Genomic DNA, 27,372 nt, shown 5'->3' with positions numbered 1-27,372 from the left:
TCTTCTGCTATTTAGCCATGCTGACCTTATACCAGTGTTGTTATCTACTTGCACAAGAGGGGGAAAATAGGGATATATATATCCCTACACATACATACGTACACAACATAACGTGCATTCTTAAAAAACTTTGTGGTCTTCAGAATTATATACTAAAATTAACAACTTATGGGAAAAAATAAGATCAGGACAAACCATTCCACCTATAGAGTGGAAACAGAAATAATTATCTTAATAAAAATGCTTGCACATTTGAAAAGATACATTAATTTCCTAATAAGTACTCCAGTAAATATAGGATTTTACACTTTTAAAAAAGGTGAAAGCTTGATAGGAGATGTAAGAAAGGGTTGAAACTAAAGGATAATATTGTAAAGGCACAATGCTCACAGACCTTGGAGAGCCAAGCAGTAAGGGCTCTCCAAACAGGGCACATGTCCAAACTGAGCCAAGGGGAAGAATGTGGAGCTACGTGGCATTACAATACAATTATCTTACAGCATAATATTTCTCTGTGGTTGGTGTTATCGGACTTTATATGTGTTGTTATTATGCAGTGATGCAAAACTTTGAAGTTTTGGGAGAAAAATTTCATAAACAAAATTTCATAACATCCTCAATGTTACACTTTCATAGCCCATTGACATGAGCTAATTTGTTTTAAGGAAACATGCATTATAGTAGAACGGATTGAATTCTCTCAACTGCTCTTTATTAATATTTCTCTTATTCTTTTCTCCTTGTTCAGGATCTCTTCCACCTCTTCAATTTTCCCTATATTCCTACCTCCTTTTTTATAATGCTCCAGTCTTCATTGGTTACTTCTGTGCTTCCGCAGTGCTTGTTGTCTGGTATTACTCATTTGGCTTTTAAAATAAGTCATTACGTTTTTCTTCTTTGCCCTCCCTTCTAGTTTGTAAGGCCGTTGACTTTTACAATGAATAGAGAGTGGTTATGCTTTAACCTTCCAAGTATAGGTGTTACACATACACTGCAGCTTTATGTTCTATGCATTATCTATGCATTTTGATGTCTTTTTCTCTGCCCCTCAATGTGATTGTATATCTATAAATTTTGAATGTAGCTTCCCTTTAATAAATAATATCTTCCTGATAATCTATATACAAGTCAATGAACTTAACATGTTTTGTGCTCTTATAGAAAGCTAGATAATACCTCTAATAATACCTTGCCTTTTGAATATTATATCTATATTTCTGTCCTTCTTAACATATTCTTTAATTTTGTTCCTTTACAATTGAACACAGTGTCCAGGATTCAGTTCAGTGGCCATCCAGTAGAGCTGGAAGCATTAGTACTGTGGATATGCCTGTGATTTTCTCCTTTGCTCACTTGTATTTCATTTATGATACTCAGGCATGTATTGGCATTTAGATAATCTGCCTTTCCTTTCCCTAATGAGATACATATGAATACCCAGTTATATATTGAGTGATGATGTTTGGCAGTATTGCAGAGTAGCACAGATGTCTGAAAGTTAAAGTTAGGTATATGACACTAGTTTACAGTGTCCCTGTATAATTGAAAGTGTGTGATTGAAAGCATGAGTTGTTTAAAGATTAAAGTCTGTATTTTCCGTGAACTCTTAGATTCAGGCAAAATTAGCACTTCTTGTGTTTTATTTTCTGTTTTTTTTTTGAGATGGAGTTTTGTTCTTGTCACCCAGGCTGGAGTGCAATGGCGTGATCTCGGCTCACTGCAACCTCCGCCTCCTGGGTTCAAACGGTTCCCCTGCCTCAGCCTCCTGAGTAGCTGGGATTACAGGTGCCCACTGCCACGCCCAGCTAATTTTTATATTTTTAGTAGAGATGGGGTTTCACTGTATTTGCCAGGCTGGTCTCAAACTCCTGACCTCAGGTGATCTACCCGCCTTGGCCTCCCAAAGTGCTGGGATTGCAGGGGTGAGCCACCGCGCTTGGCCACCTTGTGTTTTCTTAATTATGTAAATTAGAAGTTTGATATTTGGTTTGAAATATTTGTATTGAAGAGAAAATTTCAGGGAACACAGAATAGTATACAAAGAAGAGATATTAGGAAAAGGTAGATTTGGGAAACCAGGGAGAAAGTAGGCTGAGTGGAATGGTTTCAGAGATTGGGGGAAAGAAGGAAGAAGATTATAAGAGAATAATAAGTTGTAAGCACCTTCGAGTAGGATTTTAGGTATATGTTTTGATATGATATTGTTTTTGTTTTCATCCCTTATGAAATATGGGTAACTATAGGTGATTGATTAGAATTTTTAATTTTTACTTTAACTTTTGTAAAAAAAAGTTAATAGGAAATGGCTATACCATAGCATTCTTTGATCATTTTATATTCTAGCTGCTCAGTTTATTTATTCACGGCGTGACAAACCTTCCGTTGAGCCTGTGGAAGAATATGATTATGAAGATCTGAAAGAATCTTCCAATTCTGTTTCGAACCATCAGCTCAGTGGATTTGATCAAGGTATAGCAAAAAGTAGTGTATCTGTTATCTGAAAGTGATTAATGACCAAATACACCAGAATTTATCAGTTTTATTGTGTTTATAACAGTGACTATGAACAGTAATGATGTAAACATATCTTTCATATTCAAGGACAGTTTATGTTTTATTAAGTATGTTTTGTGAGGAGTGTATTTAACTGTATGATTGAAAAATTGTATGGCTATTGTTTAGTAACTGAAATTTTAATTGAACTATCCCATTTAAAATTTTTTTCCATGGGAGAGAAACTCTAGTGATTCGTTAAGAAGAACTTTTTCAGATGATTTAATTGTTTCATAAGCTGTATATGGAGCTTATGATTAGAATACATAAACTCCTTTACTTACAAAGATGTTAAGTTCAAGAGGTTTCAGAAGAAACCAGTTGAAGTCTAAAGTGACACTGTATAAGTGTCCTCAGGATTTACATCTGTGTGAATTAAGTTTCAAGATTTACATCTGTGTGAATTAAGTTTCAAGATAGAACTTGGTAATGACATCGGTTCTGAGTTTTTGCATATTTTCAACTCTCTTAAACATTTTAATGAAGATATTTATATTTTAGCTTTCTTCTTTTATAAGTATAAATAAATAAATAAGTATAAATAAATAAATAAAAAAGAGGAGGCCCTGATGCTAGCTAGCTATACTAAGTATTTTGTTACAGTTTCAATAATTGATGTATTTATCAAAGAGATAATATTATCCCATAGCTTATTGGCCTTTAAAAGTTAATCTTAGATTGAAGCAAAGCAGAATTGCCCAAATATTTCAGGAATGTATTTTTAATAATTAATGGGCCAATGAAAGAAGTATCAAATACTTTTTTTTTTTAAAGAAAGGGTATTGCCAGTAGATTACTTGTTCAGCATATGAGCATGTACAATTAAATATAAATTGCATTCTGTGAAATGGTTTTGTGGAATAGGGAGTTTGAAAACCTCTATTCTATTTTGATTATTGCTAACTTAGTAGTGCCATGATTTTCAATCTTATCTTTATTAAGTTAGAATTTGCTTGATATATCTAGCTCATAGACTTATTATGAGGATTACAAAAGAAATATACATAAAAGTATTGTGAAAATTGTCAAGTGCTATACAAAAATATAAGGGAATATATCATTCATTTTTATTCATTGGCCCCTAGTTACCTGGTACTAGAGATACAAAGGGTTCTAGGGATACAAAGCCTCTCTGCTCTTATGGATTTTAAATCATTAATAAGTATTATTAATAATTACTTTTAATACTAATGTCATCAGAAAATTAAAATTCATAAACAGCTTAGATAATTCCAGACTTAAATTTTGTTCTTTTAAAAGTGAATGCCGGCTGGGCACGGTGGCTCACGCTTGTAATCCCAGCACTTTGGCAGGCTGAGGCAGGTGGAAACCTGAGGTCAGGAATTTGAGGCCAGCCTGGACAACATGGTGAAACCCATCTCTACTAAAAATAGAAAAATCAGCCGGGCATGGTGGCGGGCGTCCATAATCCCAGCTACTCAGGAGGCTGAGGTGGGAGAATTGCTTGAATCAGGGAGATGGAGGTTGCAGTGAGCTGAGATCACGCCACTGCATTCCAGCCTGGGCAACAGAGTGAGACTCTGTCTCAAAAAAAAAAAAAAAAAAAAAAAAGAATGCCTATCCTCCCCTTAATCTCCTGGACTTTCTTATTTTTATAGCATTTTTATATTATGTTATCTTGCCGTTTTTTAAAGAGTCATTAAGGATTATTTTAGTCAGCTGGGAAGAACTGAAGTTAGCCAAAACGGAAACTTAAGGTAGCAGCTTGAGAAATATAAGAAATATACTTCGTGAATAACTGGATTCACTAACAAATTAGAAATAGCTCCACACTCACCCCTTCCTTTCTGTACATGCAAAAAATGATCATTGCAGATACCATCATCACTGGTGACTGAAAATAGATATTAGTGTATGCTGTGCAATGTACACTTTTTTGAAACGTTAGTCACTATTATTCAGGAGACATTTTATTATAGTGATTTTTAAATTAACGAAATCGTTCCTTGGATAAGGGAAGATAGGTATATTGTAGATAAAAATACGATCATTAGAGATAATTTTTGCCAAAGAGAAGGGAGAGTTGAATATTCTAGTACAGCTGTAAATTTTAAAGTCAGTTTTGAAGATTAAAAGTTCTTTCATTGCACCATTTAGTATAGCTTTTGACCATTGTTGTCTTTTCTAGCTCGTCTTTATTCATGCCTTGATCACATGAGAGAGGTACTTGGAGATGCTGTGCCAGATGAAATATTAATTGAAGCAGTTCTGAAGAACAAGTTTGATGTGCAGAAGGCTTTGTCAGGGGTTCTGGAACAAGATAGAGTGCAGAGTTTGAAGGACAAGAATGAGGCAACAGTATCTACAGGAAAGATAGCAAAAGGTATGCCTTTACTTGTTCTTTTTCACTTGTTTTACATAGTTAATGCCTAAAGAGAGGCTTTCGTTTGCTTGAGCTTTTAAGAAAATATTTAATTTGCTTGAGCTATTAAAATCTTGCATGTTATTGTTAACTTTTGATTATTAGTTGATCTAGTTGGGATTTTTAGGATGATGACTGTGTTTCTTCTGTTGTAGCCTGTTTTTGTGGTTATTTTACTGCTTGATTGTTTTTGTTTGTTTTTTTGTTTGTTTTTTGAGACAGAGTCTCACTCTGTCACCCAGGCTGGAGTGCAGTGGCATGATTTTGCTCACAGCAGCCTCCACCTCCTGGGTTCAAGTGATTGTCCTTCCTCAGCCTCCCAAGTAACTGGGATTACAGGTGTGTGCCACCATGCCTGGCTTTTTTTTTTCTTTGTATTTTTAGTAGAGATGGGGTTTCACCATGTTGGTCAGGCTGTTCTTGAACTCCTGGCCTCAAGTGATCTGCCTACCTTGGCCTCCCAAAGTTCTTGGATTGCAGGCGTGAGCCACTGTACCTGGCCTCACTACTTGATTTTATAACAACATAGTGGAAATAAAATTAGATAAGACATCTTTTTCTTCTTGTTAGTAGCTTATAGAACTTTTTAATTGTTATTTTTTTAAACTCTGATGAGATAGGAAAAGGAAATTGACAGCCAGCTAATTAATGTTAAAAAAATCCCTTTATGCTTTTATTATGTATAATTTTGTTTTATTTAAAAATAATTAGGTATAAGTATCATAATTATACTACTTTGCATTTTATAGCCAGAGATTTAATTTTAAATTTGTAAAATTTGGGGTTAAATTTGGAATTCAGTGGACATAAGAGGGGAACTGAGGTGGTAGCATTATATTAATTGGCATGCTATCTCTCAGTTTGAGTATGGCGATTTGTTTACTATGTCAGTGTTTGTTGTAACCTCTGGGCTAAATTTTTTCTACAACAAAGCTGTGTACAGCCTGTTACCATGAAATAAGAGTGTGTTTTCCAGGGATGCTGGGCACACAGATGGGCACTTGTAACTGGCTGTGATGGGAATGAGTCTGTAATATGTCATCTTGTATTGATAGTGTATCCCAGATTGTGGCAGAAATTACCAGGGGTTGTTTGCTTATTTGTTTCTAATACATTAAAATACAGAATAAAAGGAACCTAGTTTTTTTTGTTTTTTTAAAGAAGTTTTTGAATTTGAGACAATCCTGACTATAATTTAATTATGGTTAAGACCTCACATTTTTAAATTCGTGAAAATTAGAACATTGACTGACTTACATTGTATGTATCAGTGAACAGAGTATAAAGGTTACTTTAAATTGGTAAAGGAAGGTAATACTCCCTTATTGTTTTTTAGAGTATTCATGTTAAGTAATGATCAAGTATCACTTTATTCATGTCATAATCAAAAGAAGCATTTAGTAATTAAATGCCTCATTTCATGTTTCCTTTTGGTTGCTGTGACTGTCTTCTGCGTATATCAACCTATTCATCTGAAAATTAATGGCTCTTGTAAGGTAAGGAGTCTTATTTTCTTCTTCTGAAGTTTCAGCTGATAATGTTCAAAGTTCTTATCCTCAGTCAGCAAATCATTTGGATTATAGTAGCAAACCCTTTGATTTTGCTAGCTCAGTAGGAAAATACGGATTATCTCATAATTCTTCAGTTCCAACTCACTGTTTACTCCATAGAAAAAAGAAACTTGACACACGTAAAAGTGAAAAGAAACTAGAATCATGTAAGTTAACAAAAGAACTTTCACTAGCTAACCTAATTCATGATATGTCAAGAGATTCCTGTGAAAGTCAGCCATCAGTCAGATTATCATCTACAGACAGTCTGGAAAGTCTGCTTTCAAAGAACCTAGATGCCGATTTGTTGAGACCTCATGCGTCTGAATGCATTTCCAAAGATGATTCTGCATTCAAAGAAATACCAGATTTAAAGACCATAATCATAAAGGGCACAACACCGAATAATTCTTTATATATTCAAAATAATTCACTGTCTGATTTTCAAAACATTCCAGTACAGGACAGTTTAGGAAGTTCAAATAATCCTTTGTACTTAACTAGCTCGTTGGAAAATATGACTGTTGATAATTTAAATGCTAGTAAAGAAACTGAAGTTGGAAATGTTTCTTTAGTTGAACAAAGTGCCAAGAATCACACTTTTAAAAATGATAATTTGCAGTTTTCTCAGTGTGAAAGTCCATCCCTAACTGAACTGTTTCAGGAACACAAAGAAAACAATATAAGCCAGTGCTTTACTTTATCTGACCTTTGTAACCAGTCATCTGCCAGTTTCACAGATCTAAGTTTGGGATCCTTTCCCCTGTCACAATTAGCAAATCGCTGCCAGTCTTCACCCGGAATATCAGAATTAACAGGATCTCTGTCGTCATTGGCATTTCATAAAGCTTCTCCCACAAGAGACCTTGAGAATTTGTCACTTTCTGAATTGATTGCAGAAACAATTGATGTAGACAACTCTCAGATTAAGAAAGAGTCCTTTGAGGTCAGTTTATCTGAAGTGAGGTCTCCTGGAATAGATTCAAATATTGATCTTAGTGTCCTTATAAAAAACCCAGATTTTGTTCCAAAGCCTATAGTAGACCCATCCATTGCTCCATCATCACGAACTAAAGTTCTAAGTTCAAAGCTAGGGAAGAATTCCAATTTTGCTAAGGATAATAAGAAAAACAACAAAGGCTCTCTGACTAGGAAACCACCTTTTTCTCTCTCTTGGACCAAGGCCCTTGCTGCTAGACCTTCAGCTTTTGCCTCAACACTGTGTCTTCGTTACCCACTGAAAAGCTGCAAGCGACGCACCCTTGACCTCTATAAGACTTTTCTTTATAGTAGACAAGTTCAAGATGTAAAGGACAAAGAAATAAGTCCACTTGTAGCGATAACACCATTTGACTTCAAATCAGCATCACCTGATGACATTGTAAAAGCTAATCAAAAAAAAGCATTTACTAGAGAATAGTAACAAAAGGAAAACTTGATTGCTGTTGTAGAGCTTTTTATTTTTAATTAAAGTCTTCAGAGGATCACTTTATATTATGGGATTCAAATTCTGATTTTTTTGAAAATTGTCGTAGGTCAGTTGATTAGTTGATACGTATTTTTGCACTGATTTTTTTTTTAACTATGTCTTCTTTCAGTGATAACTGGCTTTATTTAAGTTGGTAACCTATACTGAGTATATGTTTACAAAGTGGATATGGAAACTTGATGTTGTGAAATCAGACCTCAGATATTTTTGTTTGAAGCATTCAACTTTCTATGTTTTTTATAATGAAATATTTTTTTCTATGAAATATTTTTGTGCTTTGTTCTTAAACGAAAATGCCAGCACTTGGGATTATTATAGTTTAGTGTGAAGATTATTCTTATGTGGCACAGCATAGCTGAGACGTTATATTTTAAAATATGATATAATTCCTAGTTTCATTATTTTTCTGTAAATACTAAAATTTTTCTATTAGAAAATCTTAAAATTCCTGACTTTTGAGAGTACTGTGGAGATTGTTGAAATACATTTTTGATAATAATAAAATGAAAATCTTTTAAGGGACCATGTAAATATAGAAGTTGGATTAATATGTGAATTATTTTTATACATTTTTAAAAACCATTTGTCCTAAGTATACACTTTAAAATAAATATATAAAAAGTGTTTTCAAGTATGGTTGCATGTTCTTTGAATGGAGAATTTTACCAGATCTCTTTAGCTTCTGCTGCTGCTGCTGCTGCTTTTTTTTCTTTTTTTTTTTTTTTGAGACAGAGTCTCGCTCTGTTGCCCAGGCTGGAGTGCAGTGGCGCGATCTCTGCTCACTGCAAGCTCCGCCTCCCAGGTTCACGCCATTCTCCTGCCTCAGCCTCCAGAGTAGCTGGGACTACTGGTGCCCACCACCACACCCGGCTAATTTTTTTCTTTTTTGTATTTTTTTAGTAGAGATGGGGTTTCACCGTGTTGGCCAGGATGGTCTCAATCTCCTGACCTCATGATCCGCCCGCCTTGGCCTCCCAAAGTGCTGAGATTACAGGTGTGAGCCACTGCACCCGGCCTGTTCTTATTATTTTTTTTAAGATGGAGTCTCTCTCTGTCGCCAGGCTGGAGTGCAGTGACGCTCACTGCAGCCTCCGCCTCCCGGGTTCAAGTGATTCTCCTGACTCAGCCTCCTGAGTAGCTGGGACTACAGGTGCATGTCACCACGCCCAGCTGATTTTTGTATTTTTAGTAGAGACGGGGTTTCACCATGTTGGCCAGGATAGTCTTGATCTCTTGACCTTGTGATCCACTGCCTAGGCCTCCCAAAGTGCAGGGATTATAGGTGTGAGCCACCACGCCCGGCCTAACTTGTTCTTTACAGTAAGTAATGGAATGTGGAGTTTTCCTTTTTGCTACTGACAGTTGTGTGCCCCACAGTGACAAAGTTTCAGCAATGGGGGATCAATAGAAGCTTTTCTAATCAGTAGAATAATTATGTAATTCATCCCTTAAAGCAGTGGTTCTCAACTAGCAATCAGAATCACTGGAGGAATTACTTCAGAACACAGATCCTGTGGCTTCACTCCATATATGCTGAAGCAGTCTCTGTGGAATGGCATTTGGGAATGTGTATTTTCAAAATTATTCCCCAAAATGTGTATTTCTGTTTGAGAACCATTGCCTTAAAGGGAGAAATCAGTAGAATGAGTTATCAATGCCAAGAATAACATCTGACCAACTTGAATGAATAATTTCTAGAAATCAGGAATACCAAGGAAAAATGCTACTTAGGAATTAATGGCCCTTTGTGTAAAATGATGGAGATATTATTAGTATTCCTTGGAAAAATATGATACAGTAGTATCTAAAATGTTATTTTATTAGTTTTTTTGAGACAGAGTCTCACTCTGTTCCCCAGGCTGGAGTGCAGTGGCATGATCTCAGCTCACCGCAACCTCCGCCTCTCGGGTTCAAGCGATTCTCCTGTGTCAGCCCCCCGAGTAGCTGGGATTACAGGTGCGTGTCACCACACCTGGCTAATTTTTGTATTTTTAGTACAGACGGGGTTTCACCACGTTGGCCAGGCTGGTCTCAAACTCCTGACCTCAGATGATCCGCCCACCTCGGCCTCCCGAAGTGCTGGGATTACAAGCGTGAGCCACCACGCCTGGCCAAATATTTTTTTTAATGAAAATAAAAAGGCTGGTCTTTTCCCAGTAAATATTTTTTCTCACTTTACTGTGCATTTGATAATTTTTTGTATTACTTTTGTTTCTGTTTATTTTCAGAATGACATTCTAAAATTTTAATCTGTGTCATGTTTTTATATTCAGTATTTTGATGGGAAAAGTTAAGATGGCATTATGTCTTTTTTTTTTTTAAACCAAACACTTCTTGATTTCTTGTGTTGTCTTCAGGTTTTTGTTTTTAATTGAATGTATCAGTGCACCATAATACTAATGCTTAGGACATCATTTAAATCACAAGCTATATTTTGTGAATGATTTTAAAATTTGAGTTATCCCAGTGGTTGAGATTGTTTTTCTAGTCTTGAATCTTGATCAAACATTTTAGTAACTTTGAATTAGTATATGACTGAACTAGATGTATATATTAGCAGTCTCCAACTTAGGAGTGAATTAATTGAATTATAAGAGTTTGTAACTGATGATAATTACTGATAGGTTAAGTGCTGCACAAGTGGTCCACATTGCACATGAATCCCCAAATACTTATGTAATCTACACTGTAGTTGAATAGCAGCACTATTGTGTTACCTTCTTTTATAACAAAGTAATTTTCAAGTGGAAGTGCAATACTTTTAAAACCATATAGTAGACCTTCTAGGGTGAACTAGGTCTCCATTTGTTGGCTGATTAGGGTTGTAACTACTAGGTATGAGATTCTTTTGGTGGGGAAAAAATTAGATATTATAGGGTGGTAAGAGAAGGCAACAATATCTTAAATAGGTTTCCAGGCTTCCTATTTTCCTTGGCTTGGCTGCTGGTCTGTCAGGCATGTACATGACAAGTACTTGCCCTGTTGACTAAGGGAGTGTCACAGTCTCTTTGAGACTGCGAAGGTGGAACTGAGCAGACCTTTCCACCTTCCACCCTTGGCCATCGATCCTTGGTAAAAAGCCAAGTGTCTGCTTATTCATGAATACACTCCTTGTGATGATTGTTGGCACTAAGTGTATATTCTGTACCAGCTGCTGTTTATTGATTGCTGTCTTAGTAGCTCAGGTATGCTACGTGTTTTAGTTGACTTTATTTTCCAGTTCAGCTGTAAATTTTAAGATGCAAAGCTGTTTTTATTTGCATTATTATCAAGGGCATTAATAATTTACTTTAGGAATAGAAATAATATTGTAATTATATTCTAAATGATATAAAATACATTATAAACAATTTTTGCTCTTCACTCTTTTTGGTTTCTTAAAAGATCTGATGTTGTTCATGGATGGATGTTTTGTCCTTTTGCATTCTAAAGTCTTTAGGTGGCTCTTTTGTATATGATTCTTCTTGCAATAAATTGCCAAGAACCAGGGTTTCATTTCTGTACAGAGCACTTTTTAAAACTTTTCCTTTTTAAACTTTTCCTTTTTCCTAGTTACTAAACTGGCATTTTAACCTCTGTTTCTCCTTTTAGCTTTGAATCTGTCTTTCTTAAACTTGTCTTTTACTCTTTTTCTTCTCATATGTATTAATAACTATAGTCAGTGTTTTATATTTAGTTTTTAGTACTCAGTGGGAGGTCACGTAACTAATTGTCATACCAGGGATAAAACTAATAAGGTGCTCATTTTTTGTAAGTAAAAGGAACCACTGAAGATAAAATACGGTTATAGAGAAGAATAATGAGTTCTCATATGATTATTTACCTTTTTAAATTGACCCTGAATCTGTATGTGGACCATTGCAAATAAACAAGTATACATTGTATGTTGAGAAAGTACTGTGTATCAACATGTTTTTTGTGTTCATGCAGGTATATATTTGGTTATAAAGTCAGTTTTATAATAGTTTAGAAATTGTTTTATATATAAACAGATTATATATAAATGTGGACTAGACAGGGAGGGATTAATATGAATTTCTATACTAGTTTTCCTTTACCTATATATTTATAATGACATAAAGCTCAGCTTATGCAGTTATACAGTTTTAATTTTTAGATTGTAGAAAATTTGTCACGTTTTGAATATATATATTTTGTAAAAGCTACATTGAAAGAAATTAAAATTCTGAGATTTTCCTAAATCAAATGTAAAAACATACAATCTATCCATTAGGATTTTCTATATAAACTTGATATTTCTGAATGGTCTTTTACTCATTTATGCTGAAAGTACTGTTTTATTTCTATAAACAAATTAAAAAACAAACTACCTGGTTGTGAAAATTTTATTTTAAGGTATTTAGCATTTAGAATTCTTGCCTTCCATGGGGTAAAATTTTATATATTCTTTTACTTTTTAGGACTCACATAGAAACACTCTTTAAGTATAGGTTGTGATGAATATTGGTGATGTAATTGCAGAGATGACAGTGCAAGGCAAAGGAAATGATAAGCTGGGTATGGTGGCATGTACCTGTAGTCTGAGCTGTTTGGGAGGCTGAGGCAGGGGGATTACCACTTGAGTCCAGGAGTTCAGGTTCAGCCTGGGCAGTGTGGTGAGACCCCATCTCAAAAAAAAAAAAGAAAAAACAAAACTGATAAAATGCATATTTATTTCCGACATTGACATGCCTAATTTATATTGGATGAGTGAAGGAAAGCAGTTTAGTTGCAGGATATAACCCAAGATGAACAAAGATACGATTCTTACGTCAAAGGGGAGGAGGATATATGCACACTTCAGCACATGATTATCTTTATTACAGTGTGGCATATTATACCCTTCAAAGCTGACACCTTTGTCTTCCTCATCCAAGGTGCCACCTTCTCTTCTGTTTCCCGTCTTTGTTATTACTGTCACCATCTAGTTAACCAAAATCAGGAATCTAGTATCATCCTTGGTTCATCTCTCTTCACCTGCTACTCATAATTGATTACCATTCCTGTTATTCCCACCTTATAAATAAGTAAATATATGTGTGTGTGCACATAATATGCATACATATATAGTCGACTCTTGTTATTTGCAGTAGTTATGTTTTATAGTCACTACGAACACTGAATTAATGAATACTGAACCATTGCTCCTACAAGAAATACAGAGGTAGGTTCCTGTGAGCCTCTCATAACATTTTCATCAATCAGTGAACACATAACATTGTTTTATATGTGTCTCTATTTAAAGACACCTTATTTAATGGATGTGTATAGCATCGATTCATTAACACCGAACTCATGGCCCACAGCACTGGAATTCATGCCTTATCTAATATCTTTTATTTGTTAGGCACATCCTAGCCTTCTTGTGTTTAGAATACTAAGCAGTACACTTACAGGCCATTTTAAAAATTACCAACAAAAAGTACAAAATTACCAACAAAAAGTACAAAACTGGAAAAAATGCGACACTAAGTAGACCATGAAAAGGACATTTGTTTACAGTATGAGAGCTGTATCAAAAAGGCCGACGTCACCTTCTGTGAAATTACATGTTGGATGACTCAAATTTTTCGCTGCTCTGCACATGTCCACAAGTGAGTGCAAAAGTGAGTAGTGATTTTGGGATTACAAGTAAATTGTGATTAGGTGAATTCACAAATGTAGAACCTGTGAATAATGAGAATCAACTGTACATTTTTTGGCCCACTACTCTTTATTGTTATTTTTCCTCTTTATTATTTTCTTCTTTATTGTTACTTTTCCTCTTTATTGTTACATCTTTATTGTTACTTTTATTTTCATTATTTTATTTACTGTTACTTTTCCTCTTAAAGGCCATTAGCTTTTAGCAGAATTACCTAAACATCTAACTGGTTTCTTGACTTTTCAGTTTATTTCGGCCAGAATAAGTTTTCTAAACTAAAGATCTAATTTTCTGTCTCCCTATCTAAATCCTTTTATTTCCTGAGCCCTTTTATGAACTCATTTCTGTTTTGTACCTGTTTACCCAGACCTACCCAAGAACACCTACCTGAGTTTCCTCTCCTTCTACAGTGCTTGCCTTTTTTCTCTCCCCCTTCCCTCCTGGCTAATCACTGTTTGAATTGCAGTTTTGATATCACTTTACTCTCAATCATGGGGTAGGGGAACTTTCATATGCACCCATAGTTCACCGTTCTCCCTTTATTACCACCCCATGAGAAGTCATAATTCCTCTCCCACACATACATAGACTTTCTGTTGTAACTGTGCTTTATTCTTCACAGCACTTGTATCCTCTGTGTTTGTTGTATATACACTTGTTTTTGTTATGTTTTCTCTCTGCTCTCCCTCCACCCCTCTTCCATGTAAGTTCTACAAATATAGGAATTTTGTGTATTCATTGCTGTATTCCCAACTCAGAATATGTCTGGCACATAAACGTAGGCAAGGCTTTTAAGTAAAAATTGAGTCTGTCTCCTAATATGGTCCCACAATCTTGTTCCTTAGAGGAAGCCACTGTAAATACACCATTTCTTCTTTATTCTTCCAAAGGTTTCTCTAGCATGTTACACATATGTGAATGTACATATACATTTTTATACAAATGGAGAATATACTGTAACACTTATATATGTATCACTTAATAAAGCATTTTGCAGAACTTTGCTGCCATATACAGATCAATCTCATTCTTTCTTAACAGCTACCTAGAATTCTGTAATATGATTGTACCATAATTTATTTAAACAGCCTCTATTGATGAACATTTTAAGTGTTCCAGTTGTTATTGCTAATAATAAATGAGCATCCTACATTTCTAGAAATTGAGTTTATATACTTGAAAGTTTTGGATAGATATTGCCTAATTGCCCTTAATAGAAATTGATTTCCCTCCCACTAGTTTATGAGCATTTCTGCCCAAATTCTTATAGATAGGGGTATTATTCCTTTTGTTATTATACCAACCTGATAATTGGAAAATGTTTTTTCATTTATTTATATGTCTTATATATAAAGCTATATTTTTCTTCCTGTCTACTCTTAATCTGCCCATTTTTCTGCTGGTTTATCTCTCATTTCATGATTTTTTAAGGTGTATGTGTCTGTGTATGTGTGTGTGTATGTGTATGTATATGTGTGGATCCACATACACACATATGCATATTTATATACTAAGGAAATTAGTCATAAAATTGTTATATGCATGGAAAACACTTTCTGATTTCTAGTGTGTCAGGTCATTTGTTAGAAGATAGATTTTGAACTTGTATATATTCAGATTTATTAGCCTTTTTTCTTAAGGGTTTTGGAAAGTTATGCTCCACTACAAGATAATTTTTTAAAAAATATTCATTATTTTTTCTAATATCTTTGTCAGATTCATTATTTTACATTCGTATCTTTGATTTAGCTGATATTAAGGGCTAACATAGGAATCCCATTTCTCCACCATCTTTTCTCTATGGAAAGATGGATTTATTGTGGTACCTTTTTAAATTACTATAGCTTTTTAGTACCTATTTTTTGGTAGGCTGTCTTATTTTTTTCACTCCTTTTTATAGTTTTTCTGAGTTATCTCACATGCCTCTTTTTCCCATATGAGCTTTAGAAACAGCTTGTCTTGTTACTAAAAAAAGAAGAAGATCCAGCTATAATTTTTGTTGTTGTATTTAATGCTAGCAAGAGATTTTTGAAGGAAAAAGATACTGTCTCCAGAGATGCCAAAGGCTTTAGATAACGTTAGACATTATTATTATCTTAGTAGATTTTCTAGTATTGTTCTAGTCTTATGATGAAGAACCGTCTCCAGTTGGTCATGGTGGATTATTCTTTTAATGTGATGGATTTTATTTGCTAACATTTAAGATGGTTTCATCTATTCATAAAATTACTTGCATTCGTGTGTATGTGTATGCTCTTTGGATTTTGGTTTTTCTTGTCATGGTTTTACAAAAAATTTAGAATGATTTCATCTTCAAATAATTCAGTAGCATTGAAATGATTTGTTTTATGATAGGATTTATCTTTTTGAAGATTCTAGGGTCAAATTTGAAAGTTTTAATTTTCTTAGAAAAACGTCCATTTCATCCAAGGTGACAAATGTATTTGTTGTGCATTGTACCAAACATTGTCTTATTCTTTTAGATTTTTCTGTGTCTGTAGTTACTTCTCTATTCTCATTTTCAGTATGGTTTTCTCTCCTCTAGTCTCCCCTTTCTCTCTGCCCAGCATTTTTTTTTTTATTACCTTGCAATTTGTTTTTTTCTTCCCTAAATTTTGGTTCCAAGATCTGTAATTAGTTCTCCTGGTTTAATTCATTACTTTGTAAGTTTGGGTATGACTTAATGTATTTTCCTTATGTTTTTTGCTTTTCATTTCCTACCCTTCTGAGTAGAATATTTAACATACATGCATTTTTAATTCATCTTAAAAGTTTTTATGGCCAGGCGCGGTGGCTCATGCCTGTATTCCCAGCACTTAGGAGGCCGAGGCAGGTGGATTGCTTGAGCTCAGGAGTTCAAGACCAGCCTGGGCAACATAGTGAAACCCCATCTCTACCAAAAATACAAAAAAATTAGTCAAGTGTGGTGGCACGCATCTTTGATCCCAGCTACTTGGGAGGCTGAGGTGGGAAGATTGCTTGAGTGTGGGGACAGGTTGCAGTGAGCCAAGATTGTGCTAATGCACTCCAGCCTGGGCGACAGAGTGAGACTGTCTCAAAAAAAAAAATGAGTTTTTAGTTATGGAATTTCTAACAGAAAAATGCAGAAAATAATGTAATAAATACTCATGGAACTAGCACTTGGTTTTAATAAGCTAACATTTTGCCATGTAAATTTCAGATCTCTGTTTAAATAAACTGTTAGATTGGAATCTAGCCTCATCCTTTGCTTGTTCCTTCCTAATATTTTAAAGTTGATATGCATCATTCCCACTTTCTTCTTATTTAATTATATCTTATTTTCCTATGAATACTACATTTGCGGTGGCTGATGGGTTCTTTTAGAATTACTGTTATTTTCTGGATAATCCACAATTTTAATTTTCATTTCGTTTTTAAGCCAAGAGTGCAAGAGAGTTTTAGAATTTTGGTTGCTGGGGAGTTTTGTTATTTTTGTTATGATTACTGGTTTTATTATACTGTTTATCAGAGTGTGTGATCTGTACTCTGTTTATTGAGTTTGTGGCCCCAGTGTAGTTCTCTGTAGTTTCATAGGCATTTGTCAACAATACTGTTCTGTTTGCAGAATACAAAATACAATACTTTTCTGTTAGCTATTTTTTCTTTTCTTTTCTTTTTTTTTTTTTTTTTTTTTTTTGAGATAGAGTCTCCGTCGCCCAGGCTGGAGTGCAGTGGCGCAATCTCGGCTCACTGCAACCTCCGCCTCCTGGGTTCAAGCTGTTCTCTGGCCTCAGTCTCCCAAATATCTGGGATTACAGGTGCCTGCAATCACATCTGGCTAATTTTTTTATTTTTAGTAGAGATGGGATCTTGCCACTTTACCTATGCTGGTCTCGAACTCCTGGGCTCAAGTGGTCTACCCGTCTCGGCCTCCCAAAGTGCTAGGATTACAGGCCTGAGCCACCCCACCCGGCCTGTTCATTATTCTTATAATCTGTTTTTTTTTTTTGGATTGGCAATAGGCTGAGTGTGGTAAGTTAATATATAACACTCTTGCATTTTTATTTCATATTGCCTGGAGAGTTTACCCTGTAAAATTTGATATATAAAGATACATGAACTTTCTGTGCATTTGAATTTTTCATTAAATTTCCGTTTTTACTAGTTTTTCAATTTTTGCCTTAAATTCAGTTTAGCATTAATATCATGATTGCTGCTTTCTCTAAGTTTTATTCATCCATTCTTTTGCTTTCAATGTTTTGAGTCACTTTGGCTTAGTTGTATCTCCTGTACTTGTATATACTTGGGTTTGGATAGAGAGTCTTTGTTTTAATAGATGGGTTTTTCTCATTTATGTTATTAATAGACCAGATAATAATGTCTGTCATTTTTTAAAAAGTTGTTGTCTTTTATATTTACATATTTTGATACGATTTGTGTTTGTTTTTATCTTTGTGTATTCTTTGATAACTTGGAAATTTTATAGTTTATTTTTATCATGTAATAACATACTTTAACTTTTTAAATTCACCAACTTTAAACAATGTATATTGATCTCTCACTGTTAAAAATGGAGATGTGAACATTTACAATTTACCCCTTTTCTATTTCTCATTAATTTTGTTAATATTTTAAATTCTTAGGTAAGGTGTTCACCTTTACACCTTTGATGGTATATTTAAACTTCTGTTAACTGAATTTATTAGCTTTTAAACAATTATTTTTTTAAACAATTTATTAAACAGTTTTTAAAAACTGTCTATTAGTTATTTTTAAAGTGATTTTGTGGCCTATATTTGCATGACAAATTGAAAAGAATAGTTTAGCATTACTCTTTCTTTCCTGGAGGACTTTGCAGCTGTTGCTCTACTGTTTTCTATTGTTGCATGTTGCTAACTAGCTACCTCGATTCTGCCACCTCCAGTGCGGCTTTTATTTCTACAGGAGTTTCCCACTCTCCCTCTGTTCTTCTCCTGAGCCCTGCTGGCTTACTTTTCAATTTTTCCTCCTATTTGTTTTTATCATCTTTATTTTATCCTGTCTTTCTTTTCAATTTTTCCTCCTATTTGTTTTTATCATCTTTATTTTATCCTGTCTTTCTTTTAAGCTCTTCTGTCAAAGGCTGTATTTTCTTTGCTATATTTGATATCATAAAACTTCAAAAACCCTGTCTTTTTCTTTTTACATTCAACTGTTATATATTCTTCATCTACCTTGTTTTCCTCCGTATTTATTCTTAGAGTATCTACCTATAGCTTCTATGTCATGCCCTCTTTGAATATTTGAAAAGGGAAGGATTTCTTTTTTGACAGCATTTTATAAAGAATAATGGGAGGGGTGTGGTGACTGAGCTCGGACCACCTTGTACTCTTGAACTTGCTGTTTATCCTTAGGTCATGTTGCAGCAGTTTTGTCAGCATTGTCAATTTTGTCTCTTTGAGGCAAAACAGAAGCAGTGAAAGGCTAAGTGAAATTCTCTTCAGAAGGTTTTTATGATTTCCTTGCTTGGTGTGGATGGGTTCTGAGATTCTTCCTTAGCCTTCACTGTTGCTGTTTTCTTGATGACTCTTTTATTGGGTCCTTCAGAGGTACGCTTCCAACTTTGGAGAACTCTGGCTTCTGGACAGAATCTGGAGTCCTATGTTTCTCATGTGCTCTCAGTTTGATCCACATTTCTGTTTGGTAAGATGTTCTTCATAGTTTGTGCTTTGGTGTTATGACTGTTTCCTACTTTTTTGAAAGTACAGTTTTCTGTTTTTCTTGCTCTCTTTCGGGAAAATGGGATGGGTGTTTTTTGGAAGAAGAATGGGATAGAAACATCTTTGCATTGGCTCTTAAACTGGATGTATTTTTCCAAGGGCACTTGTTAGATTAGATACCCCCTTTTCAACTGTGAAACTAGACTGATCTGAGAGGCTTGTGATAATTTCTTTCTTAGTATGTGATACAGCAGGCCTTGTCCTAAAGAATTAGGAGCTTACGTATAATGGTTCCAGTATCATGTCAACTTGATGCCACTAAACATTCTGGAAGAAGATTTCTCTTTTTTCCCCCACTCAGAGAAATTTTCAGTATTTTAATATATTTATAGTTTTGGAATGTGAACTTCTTAGTATTTACATAAAATTAGCCTCTTCTGGTAATAAATTAGAACTAACTTCTAAAATAATATACTAAATGTTAACATATCTTAATTTAGACAACATTTTAGTTCATTTTGTTAACAGCAAATACATATAACCTTAAAATGTTATTTTATAATTATGTTATACATTCCCATGAATGAACTGCTAAAAAGGTGCATATTTGGGGAATAAAATTGTGGAATAATCTTAGTTTTCTGATGTTATTTCCCTTGCCACCTTAAACCTACCAAGAAAAAAAAAAAACACCCCCAAGAATATAAAACTGAGTAACACAAACTCTTCCACAGGAAAATTCAGAAATTAAAATTCATACATCATTCTTGTTTTGTGTTTTTTTTTTTTTTTTTTTTTTTTTTGAGACGGAGTCTCACTCTGTCACCCAGGCTTGAGTGTAGTGGCGCGATCTCGGCTCACTGCAAGCTCCGCCTCCTGGGTTCACGCCATTCTCCTGCCTCAGCCTCCGGAGTAGCTGGGACTACAGGCACCCGCCATCATGCCTGGCTAATTTTTTGTATTTTTCGTAGAGACGGGGTTTCACCATGTTAGCCAGGATGGTCTGGATCTCCTGACCTCGTGATCCGCCCGCCTCGGCCTCCCAAAGTGCTGGGATTACAGGCGTGAGCCACTGTGCCCGGCCCATCATTATTGTTTTAAGGGACCCTTTTCTCAGAAAAATATTATTTATGGATTAAAATTTTATAATTAGTCAACTGGAAGATAGTTTTCAACAGAGTAGATATTATTATGTGGAGCGAGGTTTCACTCTTAACGATTCCTATTGAGGCTTTTTCTACCACTGGATTAATTTTATTTCATTGAAAAAATAGTTAATGTTAAAAAAAAGTGAGCATTGAGAAAAATAGTTGGTCTAAAAATCTGGAAAAAGTATCATGTACAATTTAAATTGGACATTTTTTACAGTTTTCAAAATTGATATTTCCATTGCCTCACAAATAAAGTAGCTGATAAATGTTTATACTAATCAGATCATTAAGATGATTGTTTAAAAGTATTGCTTGGTTTGAAGAAATATATTTTATAATTGAGCTACTATTTTTGACAAGGTGTGCTTTGTAATAGTGGTCTACCTTTACTGGTTAGAAACCTGTTATATATCATTTTCCTTTTCTTTTGAATTTTATCTAGTTTTCCTTTCAAGTAAAGCTTTTATTTAGAAAGTAAAGCCTAATTTTATATGATGAGGTTATATTCTTTCTAGCATTGTTTTGCCATTTCATAGTGTTAATAATCTGTTAAACTTTACATAGTATATCTGTATGCAAATATCTATTTAATATTATTTATAACTCAGGTGATGATTATCATACTCTTGGTTCTTTTGTTGTTGTTGTTGTTTTTGAGATGGAGTCTCGCTCTGTTGCCCAGGCTAGAGTGCAGTGGCGCGAAATCGGCTCACTGCAAGCTCCGCCTCTGGGGTTCACACCACTCTCCTGCCTCAGCCTCCCGAGTAGCTGGGACTACAGGCGCCCGCCATCACGCCCGGCTAATTTTTTGTATTTTTAGAAGAGACGGGGTTTCACCGTGTTAGCCAGGATGGTCTCGATCTCCTGACCTTGTGATCTGCCCGCCTCGGCCTCCCAAAGTGCTGGGATTATAGGCGTGAGCCAGCGTGCCCGGCCACTTTTTGTTCTTAATGGCAGTTTGTTCCCTATTCTTCAGTAGAGAACTTCAAGAAGTTTAAAAAAAAAAAGTTAAAGAACAGCCATAAACAATTTCCCTAAGATCATTTTTATCTACTTGTTTATTTTGCTGTATTTGTCTTTCTCTTAGACATCATCACTATGTATCTCATCAGTAAATGGGAAACATAGTAACATTTGATTTTTATGAGGAGATGCAACCTCTTTTTTTTTTTTTTTCCTGCTTAGGTCAAATGTATTATGAGATTTTATCCTTATCCTGGAAATAAATCCTGTGATTATTTGAAAAGTTTATGTTACAAAGAAATATGAGATATTATGAATACTACTAAATCTATATGAACTTTTCAATAATGCACTTAAAATGCATCTTTTATTTTAATCCTTTTTAGTAGATTGTTAGTCATATTTAATGCATCTTTTTTGGTTTTCCCTTTTAAATATAATTTTCATTGAAAATATTTTTTCACTAATTTATTCATCACTGAGTATTTTTATTTAGACAATTAGGAGAATTTTATACTTATACAGGTAACCAGAATTAATTGGCTTTCTGCTTAAAATTATGTGGGCTTTGTAAAGGAAGTGGTTTATTTCAGTGAAAAAGCTTTAGTTCAGAATGTTCTCAGCTATGTTTTAAGATTCTCTTTGTATGTACACCTACACTGGAAAAACTGAAACACTAATTGCTTAATTTAAAAATAATTTGCTTTAGACTCTCAAAACTGGGTATCTTCATGAACAGCTGGTACCATCTATGAATTACATGAATGTTAAATATAGAGTTTTCTTTTGACATTAATTACCTTGCTTTTTTTTTTTGACCTTACAAATTCTAATCACATGTATATTTGTATATACTTTCTTGTTTTATTCTAAGGCAATTATACATCCTTTTAGTAAAAAATTATTTTTAGTGCTTTTTATGTGCTAGATATTACTAAGTACTTCAGCCAAAGAATAGAATGGAGGGAGAGGACAAATAAAATTCAGCTTAGCCAGCATTTATTGCATGTTCCTTTTTTTAAATTAGAAAAACGTGCTAGGCATAGGGGACATAAAACTGAGGTACAAACTTTCCCCTCGAGTTTTAGAGTAGCTCGTAAGGGGCTAGGTCTCTGATTTAATAGAAGTACCTATATGGCCAACTGCTTTCAGTCTGAATATGGTATCTGCTGCTTTTTCTTGGTTGTCTGTAAAGCTTTCTGTTCTGGGAGCTACCTCTCAAGGGGGGATAGGAAGGTGAATTAACATTTTGAATATCAGCTATGTGTCAGGCTTTGTATATGTTTTATTTGGTTATTATAAGAACCTTTAAGGTGAGGATCATATAAAATAAATAAATTGCCTAATTTTACGTAGGTGTTAAGAAGCCAATTGTAAATTGAACAGAGTTCTTTGAATCTCCAGTGCCCTTTTCATTGTTGTACATTACTTTTCTTGCAACAAACTTTTATTCTGTAACAGTTTAATCTTGTTAAGTGATAAGTATCTTAGGGATAAAATTGAATCCATTGTCAAGGAAACCAGCTTTATCATTAGTAAGGTATTTAAAAATTAGGTTTTTTTTTTCTGCTAGTATTATTTAACCAAGAGACTTGTCATTCATGTATAGAGAATTGGTATCAGTTTCTAAATCCTGCAAATTAGCAGTCCTAAGAAATGAAGTCATTTGCTAGTCTGTTTAAATTTCAGATGACTTTGTGGTCTTTGGATTGTAAAACAACAATTCAGTTTGATTTAAAATACTGTATAATTTAGTTTATTAATATTTGCCAGCTTGGTGCCTTTGTAAGTACCAGCTTAAATAATATTGTTTATTGAGAACCAATTTAAGAGAAAGTACATGCCTAATCCTATGGAATCTAGAATTATGTAGCATTTTGATGCATTTAAGCAGTAATTGTAGGCAATATTAATGAGTACTTTACACCAAATGTACTAAATTCTTTATATCTGCTAACACTTAATATTCATAATAATCACATAGAGTAGGGATTATTTTTATCCTAGTTTTATAGTTGGAGGATCTGAAGCTCCAGAATGTGTAAACATCTTCCCCAAGACCACAAAACCAGTAAAGGATAGAACCAGCATTCACAGCAATATGTTTCTAATACTGAAGTCTTCATTTTTATACTTTGTGTGTGTTTCTACATATTAGAGTATATTAGTCCTTTTTTTAAAGTGGTCACCTGCCTTTTTGAAAAAACCCATTTTAACTTAATCATGTGCAACATTAAACAACTCTTCATTTTGCCCTCCCCCTAGTTTCTGACAACCACACATAGACCCTTTTTAATACCGATAAATTTAGATTTCATAGTATTCCATTGTCTAGCTGTCTGGTTATTATAGGATCTTAAGTCTTTCAATTTATTATATAAAAGATATGATTTTAGAGTGGAATTGCTGGATGAAAAGGGATGGGCATTTTTAAGACTTATAGTACATATTGTACATATAGTACTTTTAGCACACTTCTTCAGAAAGATTATACTAATTGTTAAATTTAATTATTATTCATAATAGCATTGATAGTGTTATTTCATAAAGGATAATTATACTCCACTGAAGGATTTTGTATTTGTATTGAAGTTTTCATTCATTGACAGTGGATAAAAGATAAATTATGCAGTTTTTCTTGGGCCTGTTTATGGCAATTACCTTGTGTCCCTGAAAATTGTGTCCCTAGTGCATTGAACATGCTGTTATAGGTTGGCATTGCCAAAAATACCATTTATCCATGAGAAAATAATGTCTACCTTACAAGTTTCTGAGAAGTAGAATAACCCATGTGATGCAGTTGTCATAAGGTCTTGCTCATGGAAAATGCCCAGGAAATGATCATTGAACTTAGTTCAAAGAAATAGTGTTCTTTTATTACCACTTAAGGAGCAAATGCTGTTAAAAAGTGGATTATTATGTTAAAGTCTAATGAATTGAGGTGCTCAAGTTACTTCCACTGATTTTTTTTTGGAGGGTTTTTTAAAATCATTCATAATGTTTTTATATAGGCCCTTTTACCTGTTGCCCCTTTCTCCATTTAGCCATTTCAACAGTCTGATATATATTCTTTCACATAACCATTTATAAAAATAGACACATGCATATAGGGATTTTTGATTATGCTTTTGTAAATAAAAGGCATATTATATTTTTCATTTTCCTTTTTTCCCCCATAATACACTGTCAAGCTAGATCAAACTACAATAGTTATACATCTACATAGCAGTCCCTAAACAATATTAATTTCCTTTTCCTTTACTAATTGCTTTAAAATTCATTATATTTGTTACTATGGAGTTATTTCTGGATATTGGTGCCATTACTAAGTCTTAAGCCATCTTGCTCACACATGAATTCAAAATGGTGTTTGGAAATAATGTATTATATCTGGAGATATACAATGATCTTATTGTATGTCTTTTTTAAAACTAGAATTTTTTTTAGGATTATTCAAATGGAGTAACCTCTCCCTGTCTTTAAGGTCATGTTTCTGAAAATCCCAAAGGTAAAATGTATTAAAGAAGTTGAAGACTAGGTTGAAATAAGGATTACGCTGAATCTATGAAGGCCTGTTTATGTGTATTCTATTGTCACTAAAAACTGTGTGTGGCACCTAAATATACAGAATATTAATAAATTTTGATGCCTTTTAAATTTGATTAATACAGTTTAATTTTCATTTATCATCTCTGATTCTAGAACCCTTGAAGTTTTCAGTAAGGTCCTTACAAACCTTTTTTTCCTTATTTCAGCTCATGCATACTATGAAATTTTTATTTCTCCTGAACTTTTTCTTGTCTCCAAGTGTGCACTATCTTTCTGATTTTTATGACCAGAGTTGATTCTCACTGCTAGTTTCCACATTAATTTAGAAGAGCACTGGTACTTGTGTTAGACTGCTTGGATTTAGATTTCAACTGAACCACCTACTAGCTGTGTGGCCTTTAGCAAATTACTTAACACTATGCCACAGTTTCCTCATTTGCAAAAGTAGGGTTATAGTTCTTATTTTTTCTGGTGGTTGCAATGCTGAATGAGCCATTATAGCATATATTAAGTCATTATAGCATTTCTTGGTGCGTGGTTGGTACTTACTCAATTTAGATTATTCTGCATTGCTGAGGAGGTATTTCTCAAATATACCTTCCTAGCTTTGCTTATAAATAATATGCCTAAGCTTAGGACAGAAGAATTAATGTGATTTATTAGGGAGGGACACAAGCGTAGATAGTTCTAGGGATGGGGATATAAATGAGATCTCTCAGAGAGAGTTTGGGATAAATGAAAGAGAAGTCCTAGGGCAGAATGGTAAAAAAACACCAATGTATTTGTTTAGTGTGGGTTTTTTTCCTTGTTATTTTTTGAAGGTTGTATAGTGTTTTCATTCTGTAAAGTAAAAAGACCTTGTTTTGTAGGCTGTCCTATTTCTAGTCCAACAAAGTTTTCAGTCACAGTAATAATATTTTCAAATAAAATACAAATCTCCTTTTTAAAGGAAAATTATTAGTAACAAGAATTCTTAGTGCTATAGAATGGTCATAATATGATAATTTAAATTCATTGCATGTATTAGATTATAAATTTTGCATATGCTACCTCAACGTATATGATCCAATGTAATATGTAGATTGAATTTATTTAAATGTCTTTGTTTTAAAAAATTGCTGGTTCAGTGTTATTTACATAAAATTGAAATCTGGTCTCAGTGAATCTTTTAGGTTGTTTTCTTCTAGTGTGATAGGAGGCTGGATGCTTTATAATGGATTTGATGAGGCAAGTTATGCTATAAAGCTGCTTTAAAGTGAGAAAATAATTCATAACAAATAAATCACAGCCAATGCAACAGTGCTATTGAAGGAAGTGGTTTATTCTCCATAGCCTAGGTGGTGTACTTTCTGAATGTACATCTGGTAACTAGAATTTAAATGTTTAGTCAGATTCAGTGAAATGATTTCATGTTTTAAGTAGTGTTTTTTTCATTGGAAGTTTAGCACTGATTTCTTTGAAATTTTGAAAATCTTAATTTGTGTGTGTGTACGTGTATCTGTATGTACTGGCATATTGAAACATTTATAGGAAAAATATCAATTGATGGCAAAAGTGTACGTACCTGGAAAACCCCCGTTTTGTTTGTTTGTTTGTTTGTTTTTAAATAAGCTTGAATGTTGTTTTCACCAAGGCATTTTGATCTGAATGACTTTAAATTGTGAATTTGTCTTACATTAAAAATCTGTTGTGAATTTGTTTTGAAAGTTTCTAAGCCATATAAATATAAAAAAATTCCCCATTTTGAAATCTTTCAGATCACCTTTTCACAATGTCAGAGTAATATATTAATGTAATAAAAGGGAAAAAGGTCACTCTTGATTTTCTTACCTTGAGATAACATAATTTATCTTTGCCTTATTTTTTCAGTTTTTGTCTATGCGTTTCTATTCTTTATGTTGTTAAGGTTATATTATACATACATTTCTGTATCCTATATTTTCCTCCTTTTCTTTATATATTTTTAAATGTGGAATAAATTTTTAGATTTCAATTTGATTCAGAATACTTCCAAAATATTGATTAAGAGTTATAAAGGCATTTTTAATTTAAAACAAAAACTAGTGTTCTACATTAGTGTTTCACATCTCTAGAGATACTAAAATTGAAATTACTTAATGCCACAAGTTTACTTTTAAAAATTCTCCCTTGTAATATTTCTCACATTCAGTTGAGGATTTTATGTGAAGAAAGAAACCGAACTTGATGGTTTGGATTGCATTTAAGAACATTATCCCTAGGCAACAGTTTTTATTAACTAGTACCCTATTTTATGTCAATGATAGTATTAAAATGTTCAAACATCTTGCATTTGATGTCATTTAGAGATAAATGATCTATCTGTATGGGGGAGCGATTAGGATTATAAGGAGATAAACCTTAAAAGGCCATCTGGTTTTCTGATTTCAGGCAGGTCTCCAAACATCTTTT

General features: G+C 33.8%; 1 protein-coding gene across 6 annotated transcripts in view; it reads left to right on the top strand.

Moving 5' to 3' along the window:
• HBS1L (HBS1 like translational GTPase) overlaps positions 1-27,372 on the top strand; it is a 90,351-nt gene that overhangs the window by 10,406 nt on the left and 52,573 nt on the right. For 3 of the 6 annotated variants that reach the window (XM_003827682.4, XM_034962881.3, XM_034962882.2), the window contains 2 exons: positions 2,344-2,469; positions 4,703-4,897. In XM_003827682.4, the coding sequence (XP_003827730.1) occupies positions 2,344-2,469; positions 4,703-4,897 (321 nt within the window). Of the gene's footprint in view, positions 1-2,343; positions 2,470-4,702; positions 4,898-6,437; positions 26,692-27,372 lie in introns of those variants that run through there. The other 3 variants (XM_008953029.5, XM_055114139.1, XM_034962884.3) reach the window with 3 other exon arrangements.

This window comes from Pan paniscus, chromosome 5 (assembly GCF_029289425.2).
Source record: "Pan paniscus chromosome 5, NHGRI_mPanPan1-v2.0_pri, whole genome shotgun sequence".
Lineage (NCBI taxonomy): Eukaryota > Metazoa > Chordata > Mammalia > Primates > Hominidae > Pan > Pan paniscus.
Note: the sequence above shows the minus strand (reverse complement) of the source record. Positions and strands in the feature narration are given on the sequence as shown.